This window comes from Pteropus medius, unplaced genomic scaffold (assembly GCF_902729225.1).
Source record: "Pteropus medius unplaced genomic scaffold, Ma_sr-lr_union100, whole genome shotgun sequence".
In the NCBI taxonomy this organism is placed as follows: domain Eukaryota; kingdom Metazoa; phylum Chordata; class Mammalia; order Chiroptera; family Pteropodidae; genus Pteropus; species Pteropus medius.
Genome location: NW_024352785.1, coordinates 16,911,155 through 16,938,586, shown reverse-complemented (window position 1 = coordinate 16,938,586; position 27,432 = coordinate 16,911,155). Strand labels below are relative to the sequence as shown.

At 38.1% G+C, this 27,432-nt stretch overlaps 1 protein-coding gene across 1 annotated transcript in view; it reads left to right on the top strand.

The window, feature by feature from the left end:
* The first annotated feature begins 8,186 nt into the window (after positions 1-8,186).
* Positions 8,187-27,432, top strand: part of ZNF608 (zinc finger protein 608) — a 147,424-nt gene continuing 128,178 nt past the window's right edge. Inside the window, exons 1-2 of the mRNA XM_039848577.1 lie at positions 8,187-8,323; positions 9,524-9,615. Coding sequence (XP_039704511.1) covers positions 9,562-9,615 — 54 coding nt within the window. The 5' untranslated portion in view covers positions 8,187-8,323; positions 9,524-9,561. The remainder of the gene's footprint in view (positions 8,324-9,523; positions 9,616-27,432) is intronic.

The following is a 27,432-nucleotide window of genomic DNA, read 5'->3' as shown; positions in this document are numbered from 1 at the left end:
TAGACAAGTAGAACAAAACCTCCTCTCCCTGAAAAGTGCGTACAGTAGGGATTTCCAATTCTGAAGTCCTCTACGCTCAGTCAGTTCCCAAGCCCGGTGTCAGAGAGTGCACCCACTACAGTGGTAGGTCCTGGGAACTTTGTCACCGCATCAAGATCAGTGGCTCTTACCTGACCAAGCAATTGGATCACCAGGGAGCTTATTTAAAATACACCTGCCAGAGACACTGATTCAGTAGGTATGAGATGAGAACTGGACATCTATATAATTTTTAATCCTGAGTGAGAGGGAGTTGGAGACTGTGTATATTATTTTCTTCCTTTCCCTTTCCTTCTCTCTATTGTTTTTTAGGCCCCCAATGTTTCTGAGGTGCACCCATGGCTGAGAACTATTCATCCATAAGATCAAATAGCAAGCTTTGGATTGAATGCTCTAGAGGCCAAAGTCTTTAGACTGCGTTTTCAGAGACATAGTGCTGCATTTTGCCTCGTTAATGAAAACCTGAGGCCAGCGAAGGGGTCAGTGCTAACTTCTGACTCAGATTCTTAGACTCATGTCTTTTCTGGTTTCTGCATAGACCACAGAGCTCAAAAATGCCCTATTTCTTGAAATGAAGAAATGTAGATGACCAGAAGGTTTTGTTGACAGACACAGACAAGTTGAATTCTGCATAAAGTTGTTCAGTTTCCTTTTGAAAGAACAAGTAGAGGAATGGCTTGTAAGTGGAATCAGAGCCATGTTGTTCTCATCAGCCCACTGACGCATGTTTCTCAGTGACAGACAGAGACCAGAGTAAGACGATGTTGTTTATTTTAAGAGATCATTGTAGGTGTTCTTCCCAAAGTCTCTTCTCAGCGATCAGGGGCATTGCTCTTCTTTGAATTACAACCGTAAGAAGCAGGAATCACTAGCTGGACATTGTAAAGCCCTTCTCACTAGCAGTTTAAAGAGATTAGAAAGTCGATGGAGAGATGTGTTTAGAAATCATTAAAATCGTAGACATTATTTTCAGAAAGGGACATCCTTTGTTCACTCTCTTGTAGCTAGTTGTAGACTGATAGAAATCAACCACAAAGGAAGTTCAGTGTGGGCTAATGGTTATTTTCACAAGAATAGACCAGACTACTTGTAGACACAGCGATTACTCTCTCCTTCACTTGAGCTTCATCCAGAATATTTTTTAATCAGCATATCAATCTCTAGGTATATCATATATGGGAATCGTTTGTCCAATAAGGCCAAAGTCACAGCTTGTCCTAAAGAACTGTCTAAAAAACCTTTTAGGTACAAAATACCTTTCCCTCTGCATATCTATACTGCACTTTCTTCTACCAGGGCTTCCTCTCCTTATGACACCTGTGTCCCCTAGTAGCCTAACTTTAGAGGAAAGAGTTTGTCTGTTTGCAAGACGCAAATGCCAGGTAGCGCTAGGGCAGAAAAGCTCAGAAGACGTCTTACCCATGAAATCTGTACAGTGTAAGGAGTGACTCAGTCTGAGGAAACACTGATTCCACACCATTGGCACCAAATTTGCTATAGCTCCCTTAAAGTAGCCTAGCCTTAGCCTGGGCTTGGGGCCTGGGGATTCATCCAAGACGGACGAAATATCCAGATTATTTTCCAGAAACGGGTAAGAGAAGGTAGGAGAAGGGAGACCAACATTTTCCTAAGGCCACTTTCCCTATGAATCATTAATAGGAAAGAAGCCGAATTTTTTATTTGCCACTTTTTTCTGTTCCCATCTATCTAGCTGAGTCTTAAATTTCTAAATATACCAACTGTGATTATTCTTAAGAACAAATCAAGTTCTACAAAAAAAATACATATTATTTTATTAAGTGAAAATTTGATCTTTAGTATTCTATACTGCTTTAAAAAAAGAAAAGAATTTTTTCTTTACTTCAAAAAGGGGGCAGAGAACCAAGGAGTTAAGTTCCTATTGTGATTCAGATACAGGTTGGATTTTTATCTTATCTCATTTAATCCTTGTAATCATCCTGTAAATTAGTTACATTGGATTACCTAAAATTAATCCCCAGATAGTTTCTTCTGTGTATCTTCTCTGTTCTAAGGACACTTGCAGGCACTGGGGACATTGTGATCCTGCCAGGAACTCAGTCTGGTGGGAAAGAAACATATGAATGACTAATTACAACACACACACACACACACACACACACACACACAAAGAAAGAAAAAAAATGTTTCCATAATAGCTATATGAACAGAAGGCTGTGGAAACATGCATTTGAAATTTTAAATCTCTTTAATGTTTGTATGAATCAAAATGGTAGTCTTACTGCAAAGACAAATTCTGAGGTAGTTGCAAAGGACTCCAATATTTTGATACAGTCTTACTAAGAGCAGATGGATAATTAACTAGGAATATAAGATGTTCTTTATTTATTTTTTTTGTTTTGTTTTAGGGAACATTGGGAAGGTTTCTGAATCTCTATTTTTTTCTAATAAAGTAACTTGAAATGTTCTAAAGAAACTTCATTTATTCATTCATACTCCCACATTATTTTAAAAATAATTTAACATGGCTTACAAAAATACAATAGCATGGAGTAAATAAAAATACTCAGTAGCAAAATGACTATATCTATATCCATTTCTTCTTAATATCTATTTCCTGTTCCCCACAGAATAACTGTTTCTTTTTTCCTGGTTTCAGTTCTGTTTGAAGTCACTGTGGCTATCCTGGCAAGGTTGTGTTTCCTCTGGAACTGACTCGGTGCCCTGCGCAGGCCGCAGACTGCCTGACTTTGCTGGGGTCTGTGTTACCTCTTCCACAAGCGCTGTTAAGTCTTCAAATTCCTTAGGCAGGAACTTGTGTCCCAAACAAATCTGTATATCAGAGAGCAATTGGCTTGCATGTATAGAAGCCTTAATAAACAGGATATTCTATTTCAAATTTATGGCCTCTTGGCACACACAAGAATAACTCTCAAAGAAGTGTGTGATTCTCAAGAATGCTGTGGCTCGTCATGAACCACAGCTGCTGAATGGAACAAGCTAGGCATCTGCTCACTGGCACTTCCTGGTTGAAGTACAACAATTAGTGCCTTTTCTGAATTTGTGTGGCTTTTGGATTATTAATTTCAGGATGGGAAATCATTAGTATTCTTAATTTAAAGAGGAAACCTTTGGACAAGAGTCTGCAGCTATAAATCAATAATAAAGATTTTCTCTGAATTATGATGTTTTTACCTGACTCTGAAATTGGATTTTTTTTTTTCTTTTCATTTGTGAGCTTTTGAATTTGACTTAACATACTGACTCTGTCAGGTTCCTGTGGTGAATTGATAATGAAATTAGGAGAGACAGGGTCCATTGACTTATAAGACCTATGCCATTAGTTAAGTCCTCTCTCTATTTCTGCAACTGGCTTGACACCCTGTTAGTCACCTTGGTTTTGGCACTTGCCTCTGACGCTGACACTTAAGGAAGCAGAGCTCAGAAAGGAGATGAGGAGGTAGCCTGGTAAATAGACATTATAAAAAAAGAAAAAGACGGAGGTGAAAATCAATACTTCCATTAACGTCTAGAAGCAGACTTTTCAAAGAACATTTATATGTTTAGCTGACAGTAATGTACCAAGACGACTAGTTCCTTTAAGGATCACAAATTATGTGACTTCATTGTGGTACTATTTTTTTTTTCTCTGCATTTTGCCAAGAAATTTCACCAATAGAATGCAAAACTAGAACAAATAAGCAAGAAAAAAAGGCAAACAAAAAACTCCGCCTAGCAAAAATACCGAACTACAATTACACTTTCCAAAAAAGTACATTTGATAAAATTCTGGTGATATACATCAAAATTATTAGTAATGTGCAATGAAATAGCTATTCTCTTGAAGTTTATATAAGAGGCATTGATTTGTACATGTATCTCCTTTATAATGTCACTACTTTCGTAATGTATGTGACCAAATTACCTGTGTTGCAGCGAATTGTTTTTGTTTGTTTTGTTATCCTCTCACCCTCAAATCTAGGTTTAATTCCTGACTTCTGCATTCTCTGGCTCTGTGATTTAGAGAAGCCAATAAATTTATATAATGCTCAGTTTCTACACGTGTTAAAATGGTACTGGGAAGAATAAGAGAGGTGTGTGTAAATGCCTAGCACAGTGCCTGGCACAAAATAGAGTCTCAAGAAATATTACTCCCCCATCTCCCCACTCTGTGCTTCTTTATTTTCTATTTCTTCCATGTTCGTTCTCTTACCACCTCTGCTTTATCATCTCTACTCTGTAATTTAAAAAGAGCATCTCTGGTCATGGGTGTTAGTATTCAATGACTTTGGATAGGCGATTGACCTGCTGGCCTTTCCTTCAGTGAAGGAGGCCGGTACCTTCTCTGAGGCTGCCTCCACTCCCACTACTCTGGCATTCTTTGCTAGTTCCTGAGCACTGGAGCCAAAGCTTCGCAGGACTTCCCATTGTCATGTGGAGTTCAGGGCTCCTCTCACCTCTGGGTACAGAGGTCTTCCACTTAGCAGATGGAGAGACGTAGATTGTTGGCTTGGACTTGGAGAACACAGGTACTCTAAACTTGACTCTGATCTTCCAGGAAGAGCAGGTTTAGAACCAAGAAGTGCTGAGTACCTTGGGAGAAAATGAGAGCTTAGAATTCAGACGCGTAAAAGACAAGAATGTTAATCGGTGTCTGACGTGCATCTCAGACTATGGAAAAGTAAATTTCAAAAAGTTTAAGGAAAATTTAGTTTGGTCTCATGGTGGGTTTTCTAAAAGAGTATAGATAGGTCCAGAAGGAGTAGAAAATGAAATTCTAACTATATAATAAAAATTAGTTGAATATGGAAGGAAAACTAAAGAAATCAATATGGTTGCTTGGAGAACTCTCCTTTGAGCTCAGATTTTAAAAAGAAAGCATGTTTGAATGATCAAAGAGCTTGCAGCTAGAAACAAAAGCAATGCAATAGCACAAACCTAGAAGAACGGTGTCGATAAAAGATATGCTCCATTTTGCTGGGGGAAAAATGACCTTTACCAGTGTGTAAGGAGCACGAAGAACAAGGAACTGTTAGTCACATTTCTAAGAGATGTAATTTCATTATGATGTAATGTAAACAAGACAAAGAGAGAACAGAATTACTCAGCTCCTATTTTGCTCTGTCTTCTCCACCAGAAGAATGACCTTCAGACTGAAAATGTAAAGATGGCTGGCAGATGTGCCTGAGAACTGAAAACACAGTTTCAGGTGCTGGGCAGGGGACCCCTGAATGGCTTTCCATAAAAGAATGTGGCAGTGTGAGGGATCACAGTGGTGGGTTCAGCCAGAAGAGAGGCCATCCCTGCAATGACCCACACAAGAGATGATGAAGGACTGAAGTGAGGCAGGGCAGAGGGGATGGAGAAAGAAAGTAAAGTGGAGAGAGGTGGAGAGGATAGACCTGACAGAATAATCCATTTCAAAGGTTCTAGAAAAGATTTAGATATGCTGTTTGAGGTGAGCATAGAGAAGGAAAGGATGTCACAGATCTTTTGTGGAAGCAGAAAGCAGACAGGATTAAGGAGAATGTGAGTGGAGAACACCACGTGAGCCCTGTCATGGCTGGAGTATGTTTAAGACATAGTGAGAATCCAACTTTGCCAGAATCACAAGTCGTGTTCAGGGAAGTAGCTGGATATAGAGGGGCCATGGAGGAAGGGATGAAGTCTAGATCCAAAGGGTTTATTACCTATCAGAAAGTCTCGAATGAGGGCTTCACACCTGATGAGGAGCTGGAGAGGAATTTAAAAGAGGAAAGAATAAGCCATTGATGTACCTCTTCCTGTAGGCCCATGTAATTGGAATATGCAGTTCAAACTGGAAGGAAGCAAGAGTTTTGTGAATTTCTTTGTGCTTTGTGTGGGATCGATTGGTTAATGGTCAAAGTGTTGAAAACGGACAGGACCCCACTCTTCTTTTCCCCAATTAAAGACAGAGTATCTGGGCTTCTTAATTGTTGAATTAAAGCTAATAAAGAAAGCTTTGTTGTCACACCAGAGCTTATCATAAGGCTTCCTAAGGTAGACCAGGGGTCAAGGAAGACTTCCCTAGGGATGTGACATATGGGCTGAGAGTTTGCAGGTGAGAACTTAGCATGAAGTTTTGCACACATTAGGAGTGTTAAGCCTTATTCAGATCTGATGCCTCACTTTAAAGAGAAATATTGCCAAACCGAAGCTCTGCCCATACCAGGAAACCGAGTCACCCCCATACCAGGAAAGTGGTTTTATCAACTCATTGTAGACTCGGAAGAAGAATTTTATCTAATTCTGACATAATCTAACATCAAGATCAAGCTCCGATGCTCCAGACCCAAATATCTATAGTTCAATCCTGGCTCTGCCATAATTTGCACTGCCTCATATGTATAACAACAGCAATAATAATACTATAATTTGCATAGGACTATTGGGAGGATTAAATGAATAAATACATGTTGAGTGAATAAATGAATAAATACATGGAACATAGCAGTCAGTCAATACATGTTGGGTATTATTATTACCTAGTGAATAAAAATTATAACAAAACATATATATGTATATGTGTGTATGTGTATATATATATATATAGTGTATATATATAGTGTGTGTATGTATGTGTGTGCATGTGTGTGTATATATATAAAATAGAATGTTTTAGCAATCCAAGTTGTTGAACAAAGTAATCTGAGTTATCTAGAAGAAACAAAAAGGAACTGATACCTGCCTTGAGTGGGCAGATAAATTGGATGACGATCTAGTCTTTCTAACTTTCAAAATTTCGTAATTTTATATTTAAGAATTGGGCATTTCAGGAGTACTTCATTTCAACTAATATATGTTCCTGGAAGCAAATTATTTATTACATGTCCTCTGGAGCTTTCTTTGTCAGGAAAAAATATCTATTTGTTAGACTCGTAAGACCATAGGTCTTAAGCTAGGACATAGCTATGTATCTCAATTTGTGTTGAGTCAAATCCCAGGGAAAACTACGTATTCAGTCCTTGAGGTGGAAACAAAGAACGTAGTATTTTTAACAAGACTTCATTCTGAAATGTGACATGAGGGACTTTCAATTTAATGTCAAACTGCAACAACAATTTTTCAAACAGTTCTTGGTCATTAGTAAACTGATTGTTCTATAATCAAGTCAGCAATAAGCAATAAAGATCAGTTAGGATTTTTTTTTTTTCCTTTCAAGAGTTGTCCTCACAATTCTTGAACTCAATGAGAGCACTGATAATCTGAATTATATGGGCTCTCACAATGCAGAAAAGAATCAAAGGAGATTTAGAAGGGAACATTTTACTGAGAATTCAGCCAGGCTGATTTGCCCATTGGTTAAAGAGTAACAGCAACTACACTAACCACCAGAATGGTCAGTGCAATTAATGCAATTAAAGTAATTAGTCCTGGCAGCTATAAGGTCAAATAGAGGTAGCTTTGTAACAACAATCTGCCACTGCAAAATTACTGACATTTCCAACTAAATTATATTCTCTAAATTGTTGTCTTAATGCTAAATAAATAAAGTTATGCTAATGTAGGGACTGATTACAGATTGAAATTAGCACAATTGCTTGTTACACAGTCTGCTAGGGTTAACATTTTTTAAAAACATAATTAATGGCCTTTGCTTACTGTCTCTGGTTATAGATCCTGCAGCTCATTTGCATTCTTTTGCAATATGCTGACAGTGCTAAATGTCTAAGAAGAAAGATCTCATCTGCAGGCGGAAAATGCATTTTTCACGTCATCAAGCTAAAACTTGTTATGGTTTCAGGCCAGTGTTAATAACATAGATGACCAGAAAAGGAATGGATAAGAATGAGGCTAGAATCCGTTTTTCTTTTTCAGTCTTGTGATCCAAGCCTTTTCTGGAGTCAATGTGAAATGTAATTGCTCTTTTGACCTCTATCTTCTCTCTCCCCAGGTCTGAGGAAGAGCTACACTGGTTGATTATTGCAGGAATGAAAGGCACTCTGACCTTGTCGACCAAGCGCCTTGCAGCTTTCAATGTTGCCCATTATCCTGAAGGCAGGCAACTCCTGGAGAGAGGCAGAATCTACAGGAGAGCTGCTCCCCGGGCAACCTGCCAGAAAAGGCTTCATCAGCGGCAGTTCAGACGTGGCCAAACAGCTCAGGCAGCAAAGGAAACAGCTAAGGGAGGGGAGCAGGGTATATAAAAATATTATTAGCACAAAGTCTAAAGAGCTCTCAGGCATCTATGCTATAGAGTGCTTTGCTGATACCACCCCGTGTTATCTGCCTGAACTGAGGATAGACCTGGGAAGGTTTGCTGAGGAAGGAAGCAGTAACCAAAGTAAGTGCAGCTACTGATTTCCTAAAATAGCCTGTCACTCACTCAAAAGGGTTTATGATAATACTCTTATGTAAATAGGAATATAAAGTGATTTTCTAGCAAAAAGTAGGTCGGGATATTTAGTTACAACAATTGTTCTATATTATAAATTATTCACTACAAACATGGTTGGATTATTTTTAGAATTTATGGTTAACAGAAGGATTAGGGTACAACTCACAATTAAACCATGTCTCTTTCAAGCCCTACAGTTAAAAGGAGGCTTTGTTTAAAATCAGCTGTGGTTCTTTTGCATATCTATTAGTTCTACTTCAATCAATTCTATTCAAAATTTTATTGAGCATTTATTATGTGCCTGAGCATTGTGGGGAAAATAAATAACATGGAATGTGAATTAATGAGGCTGGTTGACCAATCAGACATGGTGCCATTTGCTTTGTCATTCTATTTCATCCATTGAGGAAGAGAATTGAAGGCCTGCTACAAGCTAGGCATGTTGTTTGGTCCTTTGGATTTCAATTTTTGCTTAAGTTACAGTAATTTTCAGGTGCATATTATCATTTCCACTTTAGGAAGAGTAGATTTACTGTAGTAATAAAGGCTTTAGAATCTGGAATTAGCCAGACTTGGGTTTAAACTCAATTCTGTTACTATAACAGTTTCTACTTGTCTGTGGAGGATACATTCCATGACCCCCAGGGAATGATTGAAACCAGAGATAGTATCAAACCCTGTGTTCAGTCATGTGTACCTTAAGGACAGAATATATTCAGAGAAATGCATTGTTAGGTGAGTTTTTCATTGTGTGAACTTCACAGGGTGCACTTGCACAAACATAGATGGTACAGCCCACTACACACCTAGACTCTATGGTAGAGCCTATTGCTCCCAGGCTACAAGCCTATACAGCATGTCGTTGTACTGAACTCTGTAGACAATTGTAACACTGTGGTAAGTATTTGTATAACTAAACATATCTAAACGTAGAAAAGGTACAATAAAAATATGGGATAAAAGATAAAAATGCTACACCTGTATAGGACACTTAACATAAATGAAGTTGGCAGGACTGGAAGTTGCTCCAGGTGAGCCAGTGAGTGAGTGGTGAGTGCATGTGAAGGCTTAGGGCATCACTGGACACTTCTGTAGACTAACTACAAACACTGTCTCATAGACCCTCCCTCTGCTTCCTTCTGACAGGGTCAGAAATCGAACATTGAAACTGTCCATGCTGCTCCATGAATAGGGATGTGAGCTGGATTGATTGGAAATATCGAGGAGAAACTGACTGGGTAAGGTGTAGATTATCTAATAGTGGCAGGAGGGAGTGAGAGGTGGCCTAAGGATCAATAGGAATAAAAAATCAAGATGGAGAGCTAAAGGAACATAGGGGATTGTCATGGCAATGTGATCTTAGCTATTGCATGTTGGAGCAGTGGTCAGATTAAAGAACTCTGTGGTATTTGTTTTAAAAAAAGGAGGGTGTTTCACATGGAGAGAGTATAGAACTAAGGACTCGGTATTTTGACTTTGGAAGTTCATTTTTGTTTCTTTTGACTCTGTCTGGCACAAAAATATCTCTCTGGCATTGAATTGATAGAAGAAATAAAATATCAATACTTTACATCACTACAACCTGAAAATATTTCCAAAATACAGAAACAGGCAGGCTCCAAACTACACAGAAAGCTTTTATGAACGTGGCAGTGGCACTTAATATTGTTAAGGTAGCTCCCGTGGGTCTGTGTCCTTGTACAGGATCCTAGGCCCTCAAGAAAGAATCTGTAGCTATGCACTCTGAAGACCATCAAGCTAGATCTGAGAGGGCTGTGGCACCCTCTGATTTGTATTGTTAGTGGAGACAGGCTTCTCTGTGCTGAAACGCATCAGTGGCTGATTGATTGGGATGTAATCTGTGCACTCAAAATTGAGGTGCTGTAAATGAGAAGAAATCTATTCTCAAGGCCCACAGATATTGCTTCCATTAAAAAAAAAATTCCTCCCAAACCACATATCCTTCCATTTCTTACAAGAAATTTACCTCTATTATAATCTTATGGGACACCTGTCGTATATATGGTCTGTTGTTGACTAACATGTTGTTATGTGGCCCATAACTGTACTATATATTTTTCCTATACATACTTATCTATGCTAAAATTTAATTGATAAATTAGGCAATTTCATGGATAGAAGATTCATTCTGACATTAGAGCTTAGCAACCTCAGCTTCGATTTTTTTCTTTACTTTTAAGTTGAGAACTTTTACCTTTTCACTTAAAGAAAGCACTTCACAGCTTCTCTTTGGCATGTCAGAATTTCCAGCATCACTTACTCTTGATCTTTGGGACCACTATGAAGTAAAATTAGAGTTACTTGTACACAAGCTCTGCGACACCACAATAGTCAATCTGAAAACTGAGACAGTTACTGAGTGACTCATGGGCAGGTGGTGTATATGGTGTGGATATGTTGGACAAAGGGATGATTCAAGTCCGGGGTGGGATGGAGCAGGACAGCAAGATTTCTTCACGCTACTCAGACTTATGAATTGTTTATTTCTGGAATTTTCCATTTAATGGTTTTGGACCATGGTTGACCATCAGTAACTAAAACTGCAGAAAGCAAAATCATGGATGAGGGAAGACTACTGTGCTCAAAATCTGTACAATCTTGAGAAAAATCTCCATTTTTCTGGGTTTTGGTTGGCCTAGTTCTTATAATAGAGGAGACTAGATGAACTTAAGACCTTTTCCACTTGTTTAGTTCTATACGAAATATTATTGAGCAACCATACATCCTAGATTTTTTGGGACATCTCAGTTCCAAATATAGTGGCCCATAGTGACTATAAAAATATTTATGTTCATCAAATGCTGAATTCAAGAATCACAATCAACCCCTCTGTGAATAAAAAGAACCATCAGAAGTAGGAAAAGAATGATGAATACAGGCTGGGAAGAATGGTGTTAAAAGATAATTTTCAAAGAAGGGTAAAATCATGACCCTCATACAGATATAAAATGAAGACATGTTAAAGATTTGATTCTACTCATTAATCAAAGAGGGAACCGACAGATGTTATAACCAGTTTAAGAGAATCCGAAGAGACACATTTAAAGTTCAGGAATATTGAAATGAGTATGCAAATAGAACAAACCTGGTTTTTTCCAGAGGAAGTGGAGGGAAGTCAATTAAACCTCTACCAGACAGGAAGCATTTGCATGTCTATCAGTTACTTATAACATACAAAGTTGCAAAGTAGCTCAAAAACAATGAAAGATTAGAATCAAATAACAGGAAGAGTGTCCTGTATGTAAATAATGCATAGTTTCCCAATGAAGCACAATCTTTTTTTCTACAATGAATATAGCTTCACGTGGAATATGGCATTCCTTTGTGATTTCTGATTCTTCAGTGGATTTCCAAGGAAGGATCTCAGTGCAGGCGTGGTGTGAACAGGGCTCACCTGGGAAACTTCCAAAACAGAACCACCACTTCCAACCTGCATGGAGGCTTCTAATAAATGCTTTCAACAGTCAGACGGCCTCTTCAACTGCTTTTTGAGATTGAGGTTATGATGAGAGGAGACCTAGAAATTCAGCTGTGTGCAGTATTTATAGGTGTGGTATTTCTTTCTGATCCTTTGAACAACCTTTGTGACTTTCTTGATGTGGTTTAAGGGTCATGAAACTGTTAAGAGTTTTAATTCACCAGAGACAAAGGACCAATGTGCACACTGAGGGCACAGGAAAGTGAAAAGGAAAAAAGAAGGAATTAAAGAAATAAAAGAGAGAAGAATAGGATAAACAAGAATGGAATAGGGAATAAGAGGAATCAGCTGCTACAGAGGCATGCCAAGGATGCCTCCTGATGGAACTACTTTTTAATAAATACACCATTTCAAACTCATGCCCATAAAGAGTAGGAGTAAAAAAAATCTTTATTTCAAAAGCTCTGCCAATTTGTAGATTTCCAACCTCCACTAGAAGTCTAATTTGGTATTTTTTACACACTTAGTATGTATTCTAATTCCATTATAATATATGAAATGCTCTCATACACACTGTTTTTACAATTTTACACTTTGGAGGTTTTTCCTCTCTTCCACGCTTATAAATAAAATGATCAATTGAAAGCCTAAATTGTAGTCTTTCCTATTTTAATTTATTTTTAAAAGCACAATATTGTGAATGTGCTGGACTAAAGGAGATATTAGTTATTTATAGTTCTCAAAGGGATATTTGTGAAAATGCCAAGTCAGGTTTAGCTTAATCACTAAAGTGAAATGTGAAAAAGAAGTAAAAAATAAAATATGGAGAATTTTGTGGTAATTTTAGAAAGATTGTGAGACTCAGCAGAGACTGACAACGCAAATGGTGGAAAGATGGCATTGGGTCAGGTCATACAAGGCTTTCGATTCAGTAAAGCATTATAACCTTCCAAAATATTAATCAGGAGTCACTCTGGAAATAAAATTTGAAGAAACTAGGTAATTCTCACATTCAAAACAGATTAACTCAAAATGGGAGGCAATATGATCTTGACTAAATCCTTTAGGAACTGTGGACACCAGGAAAGGAAGGAAGGCCCCTTGGGTGTTCTGAATGACATAGTACAGCTGGTCAGCGAATTCCCCGTTGGCTGTGAAATCACTGTGTTTGGACAAGTCAAAAAGGGTTAAACCATCTAACACCATGAAACAAATGAAAGACTGCTACTTGAGCCTCTCTGCAGTCAAAGTTTCAAATAAATTGTTTGGACCAACAGAATAGTTTCTTTCTTTTCATCGTTTTAACCTAAGGGATGAAGAAAAATAAATCAATGTCAGATTAAAAAAAAAAAAAAAGCTCTGGTAGCTCAGCTCAACACAATATATAAAAAATGAAAATAATCATTCGCTTGTGGGGAGAAGAGAAAGCCAATAAAACTCAGAGTAGCTTCTTTCTGATAGTACACAGTGTGTAAAAAGAACTTTAAAGCCATTATTCCTCTTTTGATCTTCCCCCAAAGCTAAGAGGTGAACAGAATCTACCCAAATTGCGCTGCTTTCTAGCTGTCATGTTTTAAATAGTATCACACATACCTTCCAAGTTTTGAAAAGCCCATTCAATGTTTTATATAAAAGCAAGTTACCAGAAATGGGCAGAGAGCACGCTACTAAATATAGCAACCTAATTACTGTCATGTAAATTATCTCCTCTGTATACTGTTAGAACAATGAGACAAAAGGTTTATCTTGACAAAGTTCGAACTGATTCAGAATATCCATAAGTTCTCCATCCACAGTCAGTGGGAGGGGGCTTGGCGAAAGAGTTCCTTTAATTTCAGTATCAGCACCTCCTTTCTGTTCATTTGCTTTTGGGGAGTTTTTCCACAGCGTATTCACTTGCTAGTGAGATAATGTGACCCTGCATGATCAGATAAGAGAGGGATAGAATTACTAATGATGAAAGGAGGCAGCACAAGGGCAAGAAAACAAAGCAGCCCTTCCTTTTCTCACCTAATCTGGGTAGATCTGAATTTCAACCATCTCGATTTTTCTTTTTCCTCTCATGGTGATGGTGGGGCCATTTTCCAAAGCTGGGTTAGGACAGTACAAATTGAGTTCTGCAGGAGTTTTTTTGTTTGTTTGTTGTTTAATGCTATTCAGAGAAGGAACATGATGCCATTGTGCTGACTGGCTGTTCTGTCTATTTGTGTGTACAAGTCAGTTAATAAATTGAGGGCAATTTAATTCGACCATCACTCAATAAGCATCAGCTGTTTTCCAGGTACTATGGAAATAAACAACACAGAGGCCGTGTCCTTTAAAAAAATTCCGAATGGAATATCAGAAAATCGTGATTCAAAGAAATGTTTAAATTAATAAATTAGAATAACGGGGTGTTACTGGTAGCAGAGCCACCAAAAGAAAATAGATGGAAATATGGGCTAAATTTAAGTAGAGGTGATATCTTACCCTGTTCTGTCTTTAGACTGTTAGAAAAACAAAATTCGACTGAATCTAAAGATCAAATTGGCTTTATTCAGTGATTCATGAATTGAGTGGCATAGCGAATAGTTTCTGCCACACTGTAGAAAAGGAAAGGTTTTTAAAGGTGGAAAGGGGGCAGAAAAAAAGGAAATTATTAACAAAGACCGCATTGTCTATTGGGCGGATTTCCTCATTAGCGCTTACCAGAGAATTCCACATTGCCCGGCTAACGGTTACATTCCCGGGAGGCCGAAACTGCAATTAGGCTAAGTATTAAATCTTGGTTTGCTGACGTGGGGCCTAGCACAAGTGACTCCATTTGGGGCCTTATCCTATTCTTAACAAGGTAAATGTAGGGATCTACTCAGAGCACTCAGTGGACAGCAATTCACTATTCCCTAGGACGAGTCAAAGACAGGAAGCCAGCACTGGGCACTGGAGCCAAAAAGCAGAATCTAGTGCTGTTGTGAGTTCAGGGGTCTCCGGCCTGCAATCTAGACAACTTGGCCCTCATTTTCCTTCACCGTAAGCTTCTGAATTGTCCGGAACTGGAAAACTGTGTCCTTTTAAGAAAAATACGGGTAAGCAACAACATGATGATCCGCATTTCATGACTATACATAATATAGAGACCAAATACAAACATTCTTTTTAATGAAAAGGGTATAATAATACATGGGAAAGACTGTTTTGCTTTGACTTACCTAGGAAATTATTTAAAGGTACCTTGGAAGCATGAAGCACTCAATTGGCTGACCCGACTGAGGAAGACTTTGCAACCTTTCGTTTATTGCCTGCTGCCCTTTGGCTAAAGTACTTCCCTGGGATGAAAGAGAGCCCTAGAGTGAGTAACAACATGCCAAATTTGAAGTCACTCTGCTCTAGGTCATCCAGAGATACCAATACTCTGAGTTGGCTATTAATACACTCTTGCTTCCTGTGCCAGCCCAAGGTGGTTACCTTGCTTGGTACTGAAATTCACCAGGCTGAATAATGACACCCTGCACCTTGTCACCCACAGAGAGCAAAAGGAATTACTAAACAATCACAGTTTCATAAAGAAAATTGTTTCTTTAGTGGAACATTTGTGTCCACTAAACAATTGTTACAAAGTAAATGTAACTCCTGTAATAAGGGACATTTTTGCAGGGCTATTTGTCCAAAGATGAGCATATGATAACAATAATCCTACAAACAAAAATGCAGTTTCGAAGGTATCCCTTGCAACCTTCCACTCCTGCATTCTAAATGAATTCATTTCTCAAAACCATCCGAACATATTCTAAATTAAGACTAACACACTAACAAAAGCAGCATTGTGCCACCATTTTTAACCATTGCATTAGCCATCATTCAACCACAAACCCCCATCCCACTGAGCCATTTGGGCAAGGACAGAGGAGATAGAAGTTAATGGAGGAAAGACTGACAAAGATGGATTGTGTATGGACTGGAAGGGTGGTGATGGAAAAGAATGTATCAAAGACAATTCCTAGATTTCTGAATGGAATGCTGGTGTTTTTTTATGGAGATATGAACTCTGAAAGAAGACTAGATTTGTAGGAGAAAGACTAAGATGGGTAAGAATCAGAAAAGAAAAAGATCCTGAAAATAGAAAAATGGGAACAACCGATAGAGCCAGGACCCAAAGGAGACAGTAAGAAACCAACTCAGCATGTAGGTTGAAGGTTTAATCTTAGAAGGAGGAAAGAGAGACACTCTTCCTCTAAACTAGGAAACACCTTGCTCTAAGCTAGGAAACTCCTTCCTTTGAAATAGGGAACCAACATTTATTGATGGGTTTACATGTACCTAGCATGATGCCTCAGCACTTTCTCAAGTTAGGATACTGTTAAAAGAGAACAGGCTATCATATGACAGCCTTTATTTTCTTTGTGTCTACAGGATGAGAATGCTGGCTAAGATTTTTAAAAATAAGGTCAGATTAGAAAGAGGAATACATTAAATGGTATGCACTGGGGAAGCTGAAAGGAAAATGATGAGGGATAAAAAATAAATAAGAAATGCCAAATAGTATTGTGTATTGAGAACTGGATATGCATAGGTCAATGTCTTAATTTTTTTAGACAACTTAAATGCCTCGTTTACATAACCCAGCGTCCATAACAGTTAGAATGGAAGAAACTTGCTTTCTTCATTCTTAAAATGCTTGTATTCTTAAAAAGCTAGGCCGAGAAAGAAGAACTAAGAAAACAGAAGTCGCTAGCATATTTCTGAGCTACTGCTGGCAAGCATGGAGGATTCTTAAATCTATGCCCTTCCCTGATCAATAGGTTAAACACAAGTCTGTGTTACATTGGTTCAGATACCCTGCAGAATTCCCAAGGGTTTAACCATACAAATTAGTAACACTGGCAATAGGACTCTTGCATAATTCCACACGCTCTCTTAACAGGTGTTTTGTGAACCTCTGCATGGTTCAGTACAAATGAATAAAATCAATCCAGTCCAATTTCCTGAAAATGTTACATATTCTCGCAAAAAGTAGTTATAATAAACTCTCGTGATACCCAGTTGAACAAGTAGGCTTATCCAATTTAACAAACATTTACTGTCATCCGTAGGCATGAAGCACAGTGCTGGGCACTGGGAGATGATGTGATGATGACAGAGATGGCTATCGGGGCTGATGTTGAGGGAAGGCCTACTATGCACCAAGCACTGTTCTAAGCTCTGCGCGTGTGTCTGTCTCAGTTAAGTGCTTGTGACAACCTTATGAAGTAGGCCTAATCCCATAGTACAGAAGCAGAAACTGAGGCATGTTGGTCGCTCTCTCTGCCCCGCTGAGGCTTCAGGCAGTGAAAGTCAAGCCTTGAGGAAGAGCTCCCATCTCCTCCTTGCTTCGCCCACTCTCTCTGTAAAAGCCTAAGCCAGGAAGTTGAGCTCAGAAGTTAGAAGAGAAATAAAGTAGTCTTTTACAAAAATCGAGATGTTGAGAAAATAAGCCAATCCTTTATTATAGCCTATTAAACATATCAGATTAGCTTGATTTTCATAAAAAATATATTTAAAAGTATTACAAATAGCCTTGTAAACATTTGTCTTTTGATTGTAGATTATGTTGGTTAAGGGGTAACTGCTGAAGCCAACCGGAGGCAGCCATATACACAAGACAAAACCTTAAAATGTCTGACAGAAGTGTGAGTGCTTCTCAGAAGAACATGAGAGTGAATGTGTAAAGCAGCATGTAGGAAAACATTCTAATGTGATAATTCATATTTTATTTGAGTCTTTTCTAATTTAAAAAATAAAATTATATCTACTGAGAAACATTCAGAAACATTATGTATTTATGTCCTAAGATAGTTTTAGGAGCTTTTCTACTACCAAGATTTTTAAGAATCATTTCCATTCTTAAAAACCATTCCTTCATTAAAACATCTATCTATCATTCCTTTTAATTGCTGACACTGGATTCCTTTTAACCCCACCAAAAACATGTCAGCTACCACTCGCAGCCTCAAGATTATATACAAATCGGTTATACCATCTTTAGAGAAAAGCTTGTAAATTTTTTAAGTATTTATGCTGAGTTTATTAACACTATTTAAATAGTGACATAACCAGTGTTGATTTGTCACTCCTACCTTGGAAATATTTAAACATTTTTATAACTTAGCTCCACATTCCAGTTTTATCTCTAAAATTAATGCTTTTAGGCTCAATTTATGCCTGTCAACAAGTAATGATCATAGATGTGAGCTGGCTCATAATCCAGAGGTACTAGGTTACAATGTGTTACCATGGAAACTGTGTTTTATTGCATTTTCTCTTCTTGATTTAAGGCATTTGACAATCATAGCAACTGTTTGCCAGTCTTCCCACATCATAAAAAATTTAAAAACACAAACAACCAATAGAGGGGAGAAAGAAAAGAAGAGAGGGGCGGGGGAGGATTCTCTACTGTTCTTGGACTTCACTAGAAACATAAAAAAGAAATGACAGCCTTATATTTAACATGGGCCTTTTGTGAATAGTTTATCTCTCAGAAAGTCCAGGAGTGTTGGAAAATTCAATCAGTGGTTAGTCATGGAATGGACCTGTCTGCCTGTGGTTCATTTTGTTTATTGCATCATATATCTTTTATGATCACTGGAACTTTAGCCTGAAACAGCATTTTCTTTAACAAGAGCCATGTTTCCTTTAACGTTGTTTATTGCATCTGAAACATTACTCTTTGAAATCATGGTACATTTTCTATCGAGCAAAGGTCTGCAACCGAATCTTGCATGAATGTGTTTATTCAGGATCTAGAGGAAAAAAAGAAAAAACTCGTCCAGTTCATGTAACATTAATCACTTTGTTAGTGTTCAGCTGAGGTCATTGCCACATTCCTAGCGGTATTAAGGCAAGTCAAGATTAATCATGTACATTAAACCTTGGAAGGAGAGCACGTGAAAGGGATCTCCAATTAGACATTTCTTAAAAGACGAGAAGGGCCTGTGGCAAATGGGCTTACTCTGCTGTAGCTTGTCTTTCTACCTTGCTTGCTTTTACTGTCTGTGGTTGATACAACCACTGTGACTCTGTGGGCTTCCTTTTTCCTGTTTCTGGGAGTTTATAAGCGAAGTGTGAAGTCTTTTTGAGCATTCAAAATTAGGATTCATTCACTAAACATTTTTTTAGTACATGCTGACCACTCGGCACTGGCTAGGATCTGTCCATGCGAAGATGAATGAGATGCAGTGCTTCCTCTCCCACCTCCTTCAAGAAGCACGTGATCCACCTAGGAAGGCTGGTTCCAGATGTGCACAGTATTAATAGAGGAGGGAATAATGAATTGTGACGGGAAGTCAGAAGAGACTTTACTGGAGTTAACTTTACAGGGGGAGAAAGGCGAGAAAGCAGTCTGGGCAGAGGGAACGACATAAAGATCTAGCAAGTGTTCTCAGACCAATCAGTGATTTGACGGGGCTGGGGAAGAGCGGAAGGGAGCAGCAGAAAATGAGATTGTACAGTAAATTGGAGCCAGACTGCAAAAATCTCTGAACATGTACTTTATTCTAAAAGCAATGAGAAGTCTGTGAAGAATTTTAAGTAGGAAAATTTGAGTAATAAGATTGTATTAGAAACTAATTATAATTTGCAGCGAAGACAGATTAGTTAGTAAGAAACTAGAATTACTGTCTTCAAAGAGGAGGAGAAAGTCATCCAGAAAAGTGACAACAGCTTAAATTCAGCCATGGAATAGAGAGAGAGAGAGATTATGGAACCAGATGTGATAGGAATAGTCAACTGAGTTCCTGAAAGGAGCCAAAGGGTAGATAATAGAGAAAAAGAAATCTAAGTTGATGCCAAGAGATCTAGCTGGGTTGAATATGCAGATACAGTGCCATTAACCAAGGCACCTGAGGTCATGAGAACATTAAAATAATAATTTCTATTAGGATGTTGGACATAATATGATGGCACTGATGAGTGACAGGGCTAGATACATTAATTTGGAGGTTGTTAACTTATATTTGATTGTTTAAGTCATAGGGGAAGATGAGAATGTTTAAGGGCAAAAGGTAGAAAAGGAAGGAAAAATAGTCTAGGGAAGAGTTTCTGGGAAATAAACGATTTCTCGATTATACTATAGTTTTCACATTGAGAAAAAGAATTAGAGGCCTGAGGAGATTTTATGCTTTTCTCTAGCTAAATAAAAAGTAAACTTGGCACATAGAGTAATAATTTTTAAAAAAGAGAAAATTTAAGAATATATATTAGTTAAAAATATTTTACTGCTGATTTCTTATATGTATATAAAATGCAATCTGTATTTAAGATGCTAGTGGGCTTATTCAGAGAGTAATGTTTTATATAAGAGGCTAACATTATTTCAAACCATTGGAGCTTTAAATGTTCATAATAAGCATATTTAAGTATGCTTTTATATTGTATGTGGCAGATTTACATATTTCCCATGTCACCATCATACACTTCCATTTAAGATTTATTTATTTTTAAAAATACATTTTATATTCCCATAAATAGGAGAAATTAAATCATAAAAGTATAAAGTTAGTGTTTATAGTCTAACTAGTACTCCAATTGACAACAGACACACACACACACACACACACACACACACAAAAGTCAGAGTTGATGGCTGTTTTTCTAGTGTTGAGTATAGAGAGAGGGCCCAGGTAAGAGCTTAGTTTTTGCTCATGGAGACTTGCATTTCAAAGACTGAATTTTCCTAACGACCTGGATATAACACATGTGAGATACAAAAATGTCACCTTCTAAAAGAGCAGAAGGTTGAAATTGCATTCATCTGTGCTTGGCCTCACAACTTCATTAATATTGAAAATTTAAGAATCGGTTATCATACAGTAGCAAGAAGTTATTGGAAAAATCAGTAGTATATGTAGAACTCAGAAATACTATTTTTGGGAGGTTTATATATTCCACCTAGTTTTCTGTTCATTCATGCAATAATGCATTCGTCCAATAAGAACTTACTAAGCAACCAGAATGTGTCACACTCTACTAGTGGATATGAGTTGGTGACACTGTCCTTTCCTTCAAGGAATTAATTGCTCTTGTGCTTGGCAGGCCAGCTGGGCTCTGTACAACTCTAGAGGGAGCTGTTCCCATACAGGCTACAACGTGGCCCTGGAGCGACCCCAACCCAGCCAATTAGCATCCCCATTCCGCCCCCACCTCCCAGTGATTAGCTCAGAGATGGGCATGTGACTGATCAAAGCCAACAAGATGTGGAGAGGTGTTTGCTGAAATTTCTAGGAAAAGAAGTTCCCTCTTTCTTCCTGAAAGCTACCAAAAGGAGTCCATTTTCTTCCTGGATGATGGGGTGTGAGGCTCAGGTCAGAAATTGCCTCTGGTGTTTTGCCACTGGGAGCTATGAGTTTGCAGTTGTTGGGTTCCGTCATGTGGAGCCTGAAGAGGAAGGCAGCAACAAGGTGGACAGAATAAAGAGAAGAAGCCACCAGGTCCTTAGTGACATCATGGGAGCAGTGGAGTAAGCCTCTTACAGAGCCAGAACTAACTCAGTTGCAGAAACACATAAATTCTGGGGTTTTTTTGTTTGTTTAAACCAGATTGAGTGGAAATTGCGAGGAACATTTATTTATTTAAGTATTTATTCACTTTTATTAAAGTATAGTTGACATACAATATTATATTAGTTTCAGGCGTACAATATAGCGATTCAACATTTATACATATTATGATATGATCACCAGAATAAGTCTACTAACCATCTGTCACCAAAGTTATTATGATATTACTGACTATTGAGTGGTATTTCTTGTCATGATTGCAAGAATCCTGACACAGTCACCAACACTAACACTTCCTCTACATGTAACTTTTGTGCCTAGTCAGGTATCTACCGGTCATGGTGTTCCAGATGTGTATTCCAGCTTAGGGCAAGATGGATCCCAATGGAGTCAGTGAGACAATGGATAATAAGTTCAACCTCTTTGGGAACCTGACCTAAGTGCAGAGGTGGAGCCAACTACTTCCCAGTTTATCAATTCTCATTCAACCTGATGTGGAGATGATGACAAAGAGAATGGATATTAAAAGAAAGTATTTAACATTCAAAGCTAGCCTCCCAAGGGGACTCAACACTGTCCTCCTAGATTTGGAGGCTTTTTGTTTTTTATATCCTCAGTGATACATACAGATGCGCTTAGCATTTATGCAAGATTTGATAAAGATTTGCTTTTTTATGTTTTTTGTTTTTACTGTGGTAACATATACATGACATAAATTTACCACTTTTACCACTTTTAAATGTACTGTTTTGCGGCATTAAGTACGTTCTCAATGTTGTGCAACCGTCACCACTGTCCATCTCTAGAATTTTTTCATCATCTCAAAACAGAAACTCCATTCTCATTTAATAATAACTTCCCCTTCTCCCCGCAGCCCCGGTACCTCTTTTCTACTTTCTGTCTCTGATTTTTCCTATTCTAAGAACCTCTATTCTAGATATCAATGAAATCACACAGTATTTGTCTTTTTGTGTCTTGTTTCACCTAACATAATATGTTCAAGCTTCATCCATGTTATAGAATAAAGATTTCCTTTAAAATATATTTCTCCCCTTTCCACCCGAGAGTGTTTAATTTCTGCTGTGGATGGAAGGAAGGAAGGAAGGAAGGAAGGAAGGAAAAGGAAGGAAGGAAGGAAGGAAGGAAGAAGGAAGGAAGAAGAAGAAGGAAGGAAGGAAGGAAGAAGGAAGAAAAGAAAGAAAGAAAGAAAGAGAAAGAAAAGAAAGAAAGAAAAAGAAAGAAAGAAGAAAAGAAAGAAAAGAAAGAAAAGAAGAAAAGAAAAGAAAAGAAAAGAAAAGAAAAGAAAAGAAAAGAAAAGAAAAAAAGAAAAACATGTAAATATTGGGTTAATTTTTTAAATAATTGGAACATACTGAGGAACTAGCACATACTTAGGACCCACAAGAGGGGTACCAGGCAATGTACTAATTCCGTTACAGACATTACGTTGTTCAGTATTCACAGTCCTAACAGTTACATTACTGTCAGAGACCCATAGTTGCAAGATCACATGATATTGTAACTAGGATAGGATCCCTGTTTTCTGTAACCCAGAGCCCATACTTTTCCCATTTTTCCACATTGCAATGTTTCAGATATTACAAATCACAGGAGGTCCAACCATAAGCCTATTTCTAGTTTTCAAATAGCTTTAAATCTTCTAGGGTAATAGATTTATCCTTCTATTTTATTTGTGCTAATATAAAAACTAGTTCACGATAGCTGGGTTCACTTAAATCTTTGGCACAAGGTTACTGAGTGATAGATAGTCTCACCTGGAGACTCAGCTTTCTATGTTCAAGCCAGAGGTCATTACACACCCAACAGATTGCCATTTGTCTGAATGCCTGCTGTGCTTTGCACACACTAAAAGCTCAATATGTTTGCACTGAATACATGGTATCTTTGGCTTCTCAGAAAGGATCGTGGTTCCTCAGACATGAGTTCTGATGACTTCCATGGCCGTTCTTCAGCAACCTATAGGACCAGTAGAAATTTTAGGGACAAGATGGAGTTTGCCTCTGCCTCTTCTGCCCTCTACAATCCTTTCAAATTCCCTTTTCTTATCCTATTTAAAAATAAATAAATACAAAATTGCTTGTGATTTTCAGGATGCTTATCAGTGTTACAGAGCTCACCGTTCTTCCAGCCCCTCTATGCCACCATTCTGGCCACCCCACAGAGGAATTGTGCCCAGGAGCCCCAAGAACAGAAGGACCAGGACCACCTGAGGTCCTATGTGGTTGTCTGAAGGCTTCTACAAAAGGGTGGAAAAAGACTTCTGACAAAGATATGTTATTTTCTAGAGACAGAAAGAAGTGGATCAGAGGGTTTTTTTCTAGATCTAAGGCAAACCTATTTTTTGGTTAAGGACTTTATAAGCCATTGCTCAATTTAACAAGCAAAACACATTGCCACATATCTAGTTCTTCTGAGAACTATTTCCCTAAGTTCAGATCATCACTAAATGTGCAGTTATGCATTCTTCACTCACATAAAATTTAACTTTGTCAATGGCCCTTTCGGGACACTTTGGGAGAAGTAATGTAGGTATTGGCAAGCAAACAGGCAGTGCAGTTAGCAGACTTGGGTTGGAAGCCCAGCTCCAACACTTTACTTCCTCTGAGGTTATGAGCAACGTTCTGAACCTCCCTGTAACAATTATTTATTTATTGCTATGTAACACAGCCCTGAGTTTAGTAGGATTGAAGCAATAACCTTGTTTTTGTTTGTTTGTTTGTTCGTTTGTTTGTTTTGTCTTATCATGTGGGGCAGAAATTTGGACTAGGCTTTACTGGCCAGTTCTCCTGGGTTGACCATGCAGATAAAGTCATACAGTGGCTCAGATGGAGTGGCCTGGTCTAAGGTGGTCTCATTCACATGTCTGTGTGGGGTACCTTTGTTCTCCCCATAACCATTTCAGCAGGCTGGCTTAGGCTCATTCACACAATGGTGTCAAGATTGAAACCACAGCCAAAAGAAAGCAAACCCATATGCAAGTTCTTTTCAACCCTCTGAATACATTCGTAATGTCCCACTGGCCAGAGCAAGTCAGATAGCCAAGCCCAGACTCAAAGGGTAGAGAAATGAACTCTACCTCTGGATGGGAGAAAAGGCAAAGTCACATTGCATAAAAAGCACAAGTATGGAATTAGGAGGAATTAGTGCAGTCATCTTGAAAGCAAACTCCCTCTTTTATGAAATGGGGACAATAATACATGTAATAATATACAATATTGTAATATATGCCATATAACATTATTGTGAAAACGAAATTTATTCCTTCTTTGTTAGCTAGCTCAGTAGGGCATAGAAATGGAAAGAGTTTGGGATAAGGTAAATCAAATCTTATTATGGCAGGTTCTGAATGCTTGCTTAACTGAGGTATTGGTTGGTATTTTTCTTAGCCAGCAACAAGTACTGACACATCATGTACAAGTGAATGACATCATCTGAATGTGTTTAGGGAATGATCACTATTTAAAATTATTGACTTCATTTATTTATTTTCTTGTTTATAGTCTGTTTTCATCTAGCCGCTAGATTATAAGTACCATGAGACAGATTAAGAACTTTGTCCAATTTTCTACTCTGTCTCCTGCTTATACAGCTTTGTCTGGCTCAAGAAACATTTGCTGCGTGATTCAATGTAGTTCAATCACTTCAAAATTCCTCTTATGATATGACTTCTAGACTTTTCACTCCAATATCTAGATGCACGATGTGCTCTAGTCCTCAATGTCCTCCAGCACTGTATACAATCCCTGGTATATTCAATGACAATTAGAAAAGGATACAAGTCTGTCCTGATTTGGTTAATTCATTTTTATTAATGCAAGCTAAGATTGAATTTCTTGGCTCATGTAGAACTTGTAGGTAAGTAAAACTTCAAGGATTTTCTCTTACAAACTACTGTTAATCCAAATCTTAGTCTTATTCCATCCCAAAATTGTCACCAAAAAATAATTTTTTAAATAGCATTAAGATGTAAATGTCCTTATTTAGTTTTATCTTCAGTTTCTGGCTCATTCTCCTGTATCAAGATTTTTCTGAATCCACATATGCCATCAAATACATTTGCTTGCCTTCTCAATTTTGTACCAACTTCAAATTTGATGAGTACACTTCCTCTGTCTTCAGCAAAGTACGTGGTCAAATGTTGAACAGGGAAGTTCTAATACGGAGACCTGCCACTACTGTACCACTAAAAATCTCCTTATGGGTTTAACCAGCCACATAGTCATTCAACTCTCCTATTCTCCATTATTCATGTCTGTTTCCTTTCTGAGCATGTCATTGGCAATTTGTCATGTCTTGCTGAAATTAAGATATCAAATGTTTATTGCATTTCATTTTATACCTACCTATTTAACCAACCCCGTTTCTAAAAACGAAAATAAAATCGTTGCTCATGGCTTGTTTTCATCTTATTGTTGACTGATCTGCAGCCTTACCTACATCTGGATCCATCTTCTTTACCATACCTTTAAAAAGAGGATATTTCCAGGGGAAAACATCCTTAATCCAATCAATGCTCCACCCTCCTACTAGGACCTCTCCTATAATTTCCTGCATCTTCTTGCAGACTTCAGGCATCTCTTTTCTTCTGTAACATCAGTCTTCCTTCTTCATTAGATCACAGCCATTACCACTGCAGTATTGGTTCTTAAACCTGATTTTGTGTCAAAATCACCCAAAAGGCCTGTTACAACACAGATTGCTCACCCCTGGAATTTCTTATTCAAGAGGTCTAGGGTAGGAGCCAATAGCATTTCTAACAAGTTCCCAACTGATACTGACGCTGATGTTCATGCTCATGCTCATGCTCATGCTGATCTGGGGATCACGTTTTGAGAACTACCAACCTAATAGAGTCCATCTCTTAAAACAAATAAACAAAAATACAAACAAACACCTCTGATTCCACAAACACCCCTCAAAATGATGTTCCAGTTCTCACTTCCCCGTCATAGCCAAACTTCTTCAAAACATTTATCTAATTCCACAGGCCCTAGTTTCTCACCTCGTGTTCTCTCTGACACCATGGAAACTTCTTTTAGCAAGTTCACCAACGGTTTTCTTGTTGCCTAATCCAAAGGTCATTTCTCTGACCTACCCTTATTCTCTCTCTCCACACATAAGAATGGCTTTCTTAAAGTGATTTTCTTCTACTACTTTCCAAGATACCCTGTTCTTCTAAGCTTTGCCTCCTAATTCACTGACTGCTTTTTATTCTCTTTTGCTGACTTCCCCTATTCTACTCAAATTCTAAATGCTGGGGTGCTTCAGGGCTTGATTCTAGACTTTCTTCTCAATATCATTCTCTCCCTAGGTGATCTTACCTAGTGCCATGGTTTTAAATACCATGACTTCCACATTTATACCTATTAGCCGAGACTCTCTCCTGAACTTCAGACACATATGCCAGTGGAGACCCCACATCCACAATAGATGTCTCTTAATCATCTCAAAGTTTGAATCCTTATTTGTTTATCATTTTGAACCTAGTCCTCTCCCAATTATCCCTATTGTAGTAAAACTACGGCCCTCCCTAAGATGTTCACGTAATAATTCCTAGACCCTGTGAATATGTTACTTAAAGTGGCAAAAGGTACCTTGCAGATTTGATTAAGATTAAGGATCTTGATTTTCCTGGATTATCGGGGTGGACCCAATATAATCCCAAATTTCCTTTAAAGTAAAAGAAGGCTCCAGAAGAGAGGAGGTGTGACATTGGAAAAGAAAACTAGAGAGATGGCAGTATGATTATCCAGGTGGGTCCAACCTAATCCTTAAAAGTGGAGAACATTTCCCAGCTGTGGACAGTGGAAGAAGACGTGATGCTAAAAATAAGCTCAGAGAGATGAAATGCAAAAGAAGTGTTATGAGATGAGCCAAGAAATGTGGGTGATCTTTAGAGGCTAGAAATGGCAAAGAGACAGATTCTCCCCTAGAGCCTCTAGAATGGGACACAGTACTGCCATCACCTGGGTTACAGCCCAGTGGGACTTATGTTGGATTTCTGACCTATAGAACTATAAGATAATAAATATGTGTTATTTTAAGCTGCTAAATTTGTCGTAATTTGTTGCAGCAGCTCTAGAAAA